This window comes from Aulostomus chinensis, chromosome 8 (assembly GCF_037954235.1).
Source record: "Aulostomus chinensis isolate RoL2024-O1b breed Wild chromosome 8, RoL_Achi_v1.0, whole genome shotgun sequence".
NCBI classification, from domain to species: domain Eukaryota; kingdom Metazoa; phylum Chordata; class Actinopteri; order Syngnathiformes; family Aulostomidae; genus Aulostomus; species Aulostomus chinensis.
In genome coordinates this window covers 12,591,949-12,601,422 of record NC_141327.1, presented here as the reverse complement: position 1 = coordinate 12,601,422, position 9,474 = coordinate 12,591,949, and the positions used below count along the sequence as shown (strand labels likewise).

Sequence of the window (9,474 nt, the reverse complement as noted above, 5' to 3'; positions counted from 1 at the left end):
CCTTTTGTGAAAGCTGGAGCATGTGGTTGATGGGGTTTTTAACCACGACGACCTTCTGAATAAACCTTACGTAGCTGAAGTTGTTAAAAATCTCATCTCTCGGCCTGACCGAGGAACGCACAGAAGCTTTCGATATTTTATTCTATTTAGAAATCAAACCAGATTGATTTGGACACATTGCTGCTGCGTATCCATCATGTAAGTCAAACACTGTAATTGGAAGTTAACATATTAAACACGTGACACATATTCTATAAGAACACAGCGCTAAACTTACAATGCATCATCAAACATGATATGATTTGGTCTCAAATTAATAAATGCTGCTGTTTTACAATATTGATCGCACGTCCAGTATCCTATTGAATCCTTGACAAGTGATGAGGAAATAGCATGTTATCGATCTTCGATAGAGGATTAGATTTCCAATAGCAAAAGGATGCAGGTCTGATTCTACAATGTGAGGAGCATGTGACAAAGTGGCCTATATATAACCCATAGCAGCCAGTCAATAACCAGGGAGGACAAATGATACAGTGGCTATTGGCAATCCATGCTGCTAATTCCTCTGTGCACTCGCAGCGTTTGTCACATGGACCTCTTGATTGTAAAAGAATATAAAGCAGATATCCATCTGTTTCCAGAGCTTAAGTCAGCAGGAGATCTCCTGTGGCTCTTGTTTAAGGGCATGTCATGTCCATCATGATTGGATTTCCTCCAACATGCAACCACTGTTTCCCTCGGTTCATTTGTGAGTGCACTTCTTTTAGCAAGGCTTTGCAGAACTGTGTCTTTTTCGTTCTTGGTTGTATAATGAGAGTGCGTTGTTCTACTACAGCAAATTTTTGTGATCTCATCTTACTGGACTTACATCCGTTTGAAGACTGAAACACAAATCCAGTTTAAATTTTAATGTCCCTCCATGTCTGCTGGTTGTGTTTCCTGAATCAATTTTATATAAAATAACAGGATGATAACACGTATGTGTGTGTGTGTGTGTGTGTGTGTGTGTGTGTGTGTGTGTGTGTGTGTGTGTGCATACTGAAGGAAATCTAAATCAAACCCTAATGCATTTTACTCCCCTAAAACAGAATGAAACTGAGCAGGATATATTGCTTTAGATGCACAAACTCTATTTGTACTTGCCGAACAACAACTTGTTCCTGACATTAAATCATATCAGAAAATAAGATATCGCCTGACAAAAATGTTTAATCATAGTCAGCGACCTTGTTTGTTCTGAATAGAGTTGGATTTTTTTCCCTCGCCCAGAATGTAAAGTCTGACTTTCCTCGCCAATTTACTTATTCAGAACTGACATATAAATCAAAAGCTTGTTTCTCTAACTATCTGGCCTTTGTTGGCGATGCTGTTGTGTCTTTGCCCTTGAATGTTGATGCTAAAAAATGGCGCTTGGTCGCCGCTTAGGATGGTAATGATAAAACACCCAGATAATTCTCCTCAGCAAATCTCTTTGTATTGGTTTCCCAAACATCTATAATCTCTGTCCAACGGCCTTCGGTGAATCCAAGATTAAAAGGCAATAAGTGAGATCCTTGCTTGGCTGTAGCATGAAATGAACCTTATACATCTTCGAGGATTTGATAGAACAGTTGATCAATAGCCGTGATTCCACAAAATAACCCCCTCCTCCTTCTAAACAAACACACAAATACACACTGATTTACTCTTTCCACGTGCTCTGGAATGGATGCCAGTGTACATACAACTAGGCTAATCCACAGAAGGGGTTATGATTGCACTGCTGCATTACAGTATCGGTTTCCTTATCACAAGATACATGTTAGAGCTGTAATTAGTTAGCAGCTATCTGGGAGTGTTTTTATTACAGGCCACTGGGGCTGATAAAGAGGCTGCTCTTCTGAGGAAAGGTTATTTAAGGTCTGCGAACGGCTTCTGTGGTAATAAGGAGTAGAAAAAGAGGAACTGAAGGTTTTAAAGATGTCTGGAACCACTGATGCTAAATAGTTTGCCGTATAGTGAATATATTCCGTTTAATAATTTTATAATTAATAATTTTAATAAACACAAGGGGTGGGACGTCTGCTGGGGTGGGGGTGTTGAGTGTGTGTGTAGAGGTGGTGGTGGTGGTGGTGGTGGTGGGGGGGGGGGTTACCCTATAAAAAAAAAAAAGAGAGAAGAGAAAAAAAGGCCTATTATGGTTTCTGTACTCCCCTAGCAGGTCATGCATCTGGTGCAGGGAGGCTCATTGTTTTGACAGTCCCAGCATGGTGCTGTCTGGACCAGAGGACAGACCCTCTCCACCTTCTTAACAGTGCTGGATGTGATGTAACAGGACAGATCTGTGTGTGACTCAGGAGTGGGAACCGTTCCCCCGCTGGCTTTCTCGGTCTAAAATCAAAAAGTCAAAATTTTCTCATACAGGAGAATAGATTATTGGATGACTAGCTTGTCTTTCTAAACTTATAGAAACCACATGTTGAACTAACAAACTAACTTCGCCACAATCACAGAGTAAAGCAGTGGTTCTTCAGTGACCTCACCCCTCACTTCCCCCTAGGGGATCCACAGTTTAAGCACTTATTTTGTTATTTGTTTTAGCATACAGCAGAGATAAAGAATGAGCACAAACAAATCCGATTCTCTCATAATGAATTCTCAGACTGTAAGACGACTACATCACATCAGAGTGAATAGGAAGCGCTCATCATCTCCACAGATGCACAAAATGCACCGAGTCACAGGATGGCTCATATACTTTTATTGTTCATATCAAGAAGGATGCCAAATAAAGTGCTTTATCACATTCCCCGATGCCAGGATAGAAGTACAAGTTAGCAAAACATAGCTGTGTAGACAAGGGAAGGGAAGTAAAATGGGTCCCGGTCCATTTCGTTTGCATTATTCACCACCCCACTCCCTGATGAGTCTTGAATTTGACTTTAACACAGACAAAGGAAAAAAAAATTCCTGATGCTTAATCTTTGTATAAATCCGCTGGGGAGCCTACAAATACAGGTTTTGCTAATAGTGGACGAAGATGAGTCATAAACGTGTTCAACCAGCGGAGAGTTGAGCGAGTCTTGACAAGTTATTTACATTTCTAGCAGAGTTCTACCAGATACGTGAGAAGCAGCTTAGCCTTGGAAAGCTGAAAAATGACGAAAAAAAAAGAGAGGATATAATAATTTAGACATCACTGATGAGTACAGGGCCACACTGCCGCTCCAGGTCAGAGACAGTGAATAGACGGACCAGCCAGGGAGAGACGGCTTACAGGTGATGTGGTTTCTGCATAAATAGTTGTGCATCTGAGGATATAAATGCAGTCAAGGCACATTGGCTGCTAACACAAACACAAAGTTGCTAAGGTGCAGCTCCCGAGGGCCCACAGCAGCGAGCTCACTGTGCAACGCTCTTGTGTGGAGCCGCAGCAGGTTAGTGGCAGGGACTCTGGTTGATCCGAATCTCAGGAGGGGCACTGATTTCTTAGAAGTGAGCGTCTTGAGGCAGCAATCACGCTTCCTCTTACAAAAAAAAAACCAAAACCAAAACCTAGAATGCATGATTACTATTGAAAGGATATTTCTGACACATCAAATACGGTAATATAGGAGGTCAAAGTTTGTCTCTCACAGAAGATAAATGTAAGTGGTTTTTTTTAATAGGGTATAAAAGCATTTATCAGAGAGGCTCTCATCAACAACTCTCAGGAAGGATAAAAAAAAAAAAAAAGCATCTTTAGCATTTCTAACATGTGCTTCCATATTTCCTCGAGTCTCCACTCACCGTAAAAAAAAAGAGCTATAATATTCTGATTTAAACGAACACACCCGTGAAAATAAATGAAAGGCACCAGTTACTGTTATTTCCTGCTCGCATACAGCAAAGTGCTTCAGCGCTCCCATCTGTGCGCTCTCCTAAACTCCTCGCTACGTACGCAGCATCAAATATCTAATATTTGTGATAATGGTAGAAAGCAAAAATGAATGGATTATGCTGAACACAAAAAACATCTCGAAGAATGACTGTGACGCACAAAAGATGAAAATGAGCTTTCCGTTTCTTAAAATACAGTTTTATTTGTGAATTTACACTGATTAGCAATACATCTAAAAGCAACTCCATTAGATAACCATTGATAGAGGATTTTCACAGGTCACAAAGTAGCTTGGCTCATTCTGGCATGCCAAAGCGAAACTCGTTCTCGTTTTTTTTTTTTCTCGTTTTTGTTGTTGTTTGTTTTGTTTTAAACAGAAAAATAAAAATTGATGGATACGGAGGCATTAGTAAAAGCAAGGTGCAAACAGTCGGAAAATGAAGAAGAGGAAGAAAAAAAATAAAAACAATGCAACGCACATTCAGTTCATCTGGGAGCAGTTTCTCCGCTCTTAAAATGGTTAATAAAAAAAGTAGCCTAGTGCTCTCTGCAACTAAAAGAGGAAAAAAAAAATACAAATGGAGGATGAAAAGATGATTTTTTCCCCCCCAGGAGGACAGGAGGAATGAAAGAAAAAGAAAACGACAGTCTGAGTGATAAAAACATGGTGGCGTCAGGTTAACCCCTGCCCCGCTCTGCTGCTGCACACAATTGCACTTCCATTTTCAAACTCACACCTTCCGTCTCCATCCTTCACTTGTGAGATCTCAGCCACAAAAAAAAAAGAAAGAAAAAAAATGAAGCTAACGCAGCTATAGATGCGTCGTTGACCCTCCCTCCCACCCTCCAAATCCAATGCTTCACATTGCTAGCTGGGATATTGGTACATCTGGTTCAACTGCGGTGGTGGAGGGGGGGGGGGGGGGGGGAGGTGTGGCAACCCATCACACTTTGGCTTTGCAGAGTTCAACTGTGGGTCATCTTACAGTTACAAAACGATCATGTTTACAAGAGAAATGACATGAGGGAGGCTTTAGAAACTAAAATGACGACCAGGCTCGCAGAGTGATTGAATAAAAATGTCCACGTGACCTCCAAGTCATCTACCAGTTGGAGGAGGAAACGTGTAGCAGAGGAAGCACAGCTAAGATTCTACAGCTTCTGGGAGCCTGAGGGGTGTCGATGCAGTCACTGGGGTGATTTAACGGAGGTCTTTTCAGGTCCTTGACGCCTCAGCAGGCAGACGAGAATCGCAACCCTTGTCTTATTAAAATAATGGAGGAAAAAAAATTACAATATGGCTTTAAAAACACACACGAACATACTACACAAAGACATCACTGCTCCAAACTCTGATGAATTCAGCTGGCGACTTTGTACTTCAGCACCACTTCTTGCTTTTTTAATATTTGCTGGGTTGTGACGTGTGACACCAATGAAAGACTTCTCTTTCTTCATGCGACTCACTTTCCGGGTCCTGACCTCTCTCCGACGCCACGCCTTGCTCGCTACTTGCACAACTTTTACCAAATAACTTCACAATCTCCTTCACTGGTGAAACCACCTGGAACTACAACGTGTTATATAAATCTACCACAACAAAAGTGCAGCACGATAAAATATAAAATAGTTCAAAATCTATAGCCGACATATCCAGTTTTCATATATCTGTGTTATATAGTTAATTTGTGTAGATTATTAGAATATAATTCGAGCAATCAGGCATCACCTCAGCCATATAAATTCACTTCTTGCAAAAAAAGAGAAAACATGCGTAACATCCGTATGCTCTGTAGAAATGAGTACAAAATAGGGTCATAAAAGTCGATCAAATTTCACGAGATGACGTAAACAAGACACAGTGACTTAAAGTAGATTGTTTCCATCTTTTCTCCTTTCAGTTTGGCCAAAACCCCCCCCCCCCCCCCCAAAAAAAAACTGAGATGAAGAGGAGAGGATATGAAAAATGCTACATAAATATTGTCTCGTTGGCTCTTTTTGAGATGAAGCCAACCGTCTTCCTCGTCATCTACTCCAGTTTGGTGACCGCTCGTCTGTGGTGCTGCCCGTTTCACCGCAGTCAGCTGATGAGAAGGTTTGTATCAGAGAGCAGGCCAGCGAGGAAACGTCACTCCGTAAATCAATCCACTAACACCCTGTGGCAGTTTAGCCAGAAACCAGCTTTCCAGTGTGACTTTAAATTTCGTGCGGCCTCATGCAGAGTCGGGCGACCGAAAAAAAAGAAAAAAAAATTCTCAATAAAATAAAAAGACAGAGGAGTTTTAAAAAAATTAAAATAAATCATGTGCAGTTTAACAACGCCCACCCTGCCATCCAATCATCATAAAATCGCATCATGAAGCATGAAATGCTTGTGATGGTTTCAAGTTCAGTCGGGGTAACGACACAGGAGGATCCAGTCATTCCGGATCTCATGACTCAAATGACTAACAGCTTACAAGGAGCCCAGTCAGAGTACTGCATACGTGATCTGGTGCCTGGACACCCACCAACCTCACCCAACGTCTGCTGAAACTTTCATTAGCGGACCCCCGAAAATCTCCCGAAATATTTTGCAGAAGGCGACGCTTTTTTTTCTTCTTCTTCTTTTTTTTTTTTTTTTTACACAAACCAAATCCTATTTTTCCTAAATTCTTTCTTCTGCCTTTTGTACATAAAACTGTCTGTAAATTAAAAAAAAAAAAATCATAAAAGGACATTGAAAACAAGACAAAACAAAAAAGACAACAAAAAGGTGGCTGCTGCCTATTTCTCTCATTTCAACCAACATCCACCAGCCTGGCGCTGGACTCTCAGGCTTCCGTCTTCTCTTTCTTTTTGTTCTTCTTGAGGAAGGATGGGGTGCGGAACTTCTTCTTCTTCTTGGTGTTTGGGGATTTGGAAGGCGAGCTTTCGGGGGACAGCACCTCCTCGATCTTCTCGCCAGAACGCACCGTGATTTCTACGCTCTCCACGCTGGTGGTCAGCTGGCTGACACGCTTGGACAGCTCCTCGTCCGCGTCACCGTGGTCGTCTTTGCCGTTCATCAGGCCCGTGTGGTTAACTGAGGAAGAGGAGGAGGGGGTGGAGAAGAAGACATTGGAGATGACTCATCACCTTTTCTATGGAGAGACCGTCGCAATAAATAATAATACACAGGCTGAGATTTGACAAACTCCCACATATAATGTTGCCCAAAATAACATAAAATGACAGAAACAGCCTGTAATAAGATGCAGCAGCTTAAAGAAGTGCCATGAAGTTTGACTCAAACTGCCATCACATGTCAACTGTTCTAGCTGAGCATTCATGAGTGGACGGGAGTTGCTAGAGTTCCGTTTTAGAAAGTCTCACCCAACGACAAACAGGCATCATGACTGCCCAGAGAAAATGTCATTTGTACCTGTAACCTGAATACAGAAAAACAGTAAAACTAATAAATAAATGAAGGTCGATATTTCACCCGTTGCCTGTCAGTTAGAGTGTCGACAGCTACGTGATGTTATTAAGCTAGCCAGAAGGTTAAATAGATTTAAAACAAAAAACAAAAAAACAACAGCTGCAAGATGAAGAAAAATGTTCAAAAAAGTATTGTTTGACATCACAATCAGCAGCGCTAATGAGAACGACCTAAATTATTAATGAAGAGGCCGGGAACATTTCTAATCTTTCACCCCAAACCTGCTTCCTAGTGTGATATTTGACAAGGTTTTCAATTTGTTCTCTGGTTGTTGGAACTTTCCCACTTCCTGGTTACTCATGGACACACTGTGTCTGGCTCTAGAACATTACCAAATGTGTGTTTATTGCAGGAATATTACTTCAAACTGCAGTGTAGTGTTCTCCTTGAGCGTACCCCGGTGTAGTGGCTGTGACACAGACGCGCTGTCCTGGCGCTCTACATATTTGGTAATATCCCTGAGTAAAACCTAGCTGACCTGATAGCTTAGAGTCTGTCCTCCTTTCACCTTAAAACTGCAGGCTACACCACCCTCACATAACTGTCCACGTAACAGGCCTGCTAGCGTCTCGTCTCCTCCTCTCTGGGTAATGAAAGCAGGATGCGGGCATCGTGTTACAATGAAGCATTAATACACCGACGACTTCTCAGCTTATTTTCATGTTAGCAAAACAAACACGAAATGAACATGCAGCCTGAAACGTGACCTGACCTGGTTTTAAAACAACTGGCTGACCCCACAACAGTGGCATCAGAAAATATGTGTCCCCTGAGCCACGGCACCATTGTGGGTTAATTGTTCCTCATTGTGTGGTTTGGTGTGTTTGTGCTGGAGGGAAGCTGACAGGAAGTCAATCCTGTGGTGTCATTATTTACGAGCTGAAGCTGCTCTTAGATTTTTGTGCCTCTCTGAGGGAAACCAGCTGGCTTCAAATGTCTTTCCGAGTTATCAAATACTTAAATACTCAGCTTGATAATCAATCCAGCCAGAGGCAATACCTCAATACTCAAATATCACGTGCGACATTACCCCACTCTCAGGTTACCTCCCAACAATAGCGTGTAAAGATGCACAGATAGCTGCGAGTTAGCTGCCCGTCCCATGTTCTTTTAAATAAATAGTTTCTGTAAAAGCTAAACATGTCACATAAAAAGGATGTTTTTATATTCCTTCAAACTAAGGTTTACGCTGCAAATTTGCGATAAGTGGTTGAGAGAACCATGCAAGCTGGCTTGTGCTGACTACAGCCTTGATGCTACGCCTGGCCACAGTAGCTCTGTAGCTAATGTACAAATACACAGGCATATTTCCAAAAATGTCAAGTGATTATTATCTATCATTAAACCCAGAAGACACAAATAATTACAAGAACTGTTAAATGATTACCTGCTTTGTAATCTCTCACATCCTCAATATACGTAGCAAAATACTGTCAAAACTTTCCAGCAAGCTAACAGAATTATCTCTGCGATGGCTCTCAAATCTAAGACAAAAACCCCTAAGTTTTCAAATTTGAATTTGTGATTATGAAAGCAACATACTTACTGACATGTGCTTATTCTAGCCCCTGTGCTACGTGAGGCTATCTGTCTCTACAAGAGCTCTGTAGCTAACACCCAACAACCAGACATATTTCCAAAAGTTGCCCCATTACTATCTATCATCAAACCCAGCAGAAAACAAACAAACAAACATGGAAGTTGGTGAATTATGTTACTCCGCTTTAATTTAATGGATTTGTGTTTTGGCAAGCTGCTTTGAAATCTCATACATCGTCCCATTTAACGAACGTTTTCAAAGCTAGCCTGCTAGCAAACAGAATTGTCTCTGTGCCAGCTCTCCAAAAACAAAATTTAAGAAAAACAAAAAACAAAAGAAAAAAAAAACAACATACTGAGATTTACACAACAGATTTGTAATTTTAAGAGAAAATGACAGAATCATGCTAGCTCACTTGGACTCATTTTAGCCTCTATGCTAATCCATGGCAGCTAATATACAATAACCAGGCATATGTCCAAAAATGCTGAGCTGCTATTTTTTTGTGAACCACTGAGAGGGTTTGAGGTTCGGCAACTGCTTTGAAATCTCCCACATCCTCAGTGCTCCAGGGTGTTTTAAAAATTAGCCTACTAGCTGACAGAATTGTCC

At 41.3% G+C, this 9,474-nt stretch overlaps 1 protein-coding gene across 5 annotated transcripts in view; it reads right to left on the bottom strand.

Moving 5' to 3' along the window:
* Positions 1 to 2,736: 2,736 nt before the first annotated feature.
* Positions 2,737 to 9,474, bottom strand: part of add3a (adducin 3 (gamma) a) — a 104,477-nt gene continuing 97,739 nt past the window's right edge. For all 5 annotated transcript variants that reach the window (XM_086211027.1, XM_086211026.1, XM_086211025.1 and 2 more), the window contains one exon: positions 2,737 to 6,926. In XM_086211027.1, coding sequence (XP_086067153.1) covers positions 6,676 to 6,926 — 251 coding nt within the window. In that variant the 3' untranslated portion in view covers positions 2,737 to 6,675. The remainder of the gene's footprint in view (positions 6,927 to 9,474) is intronic.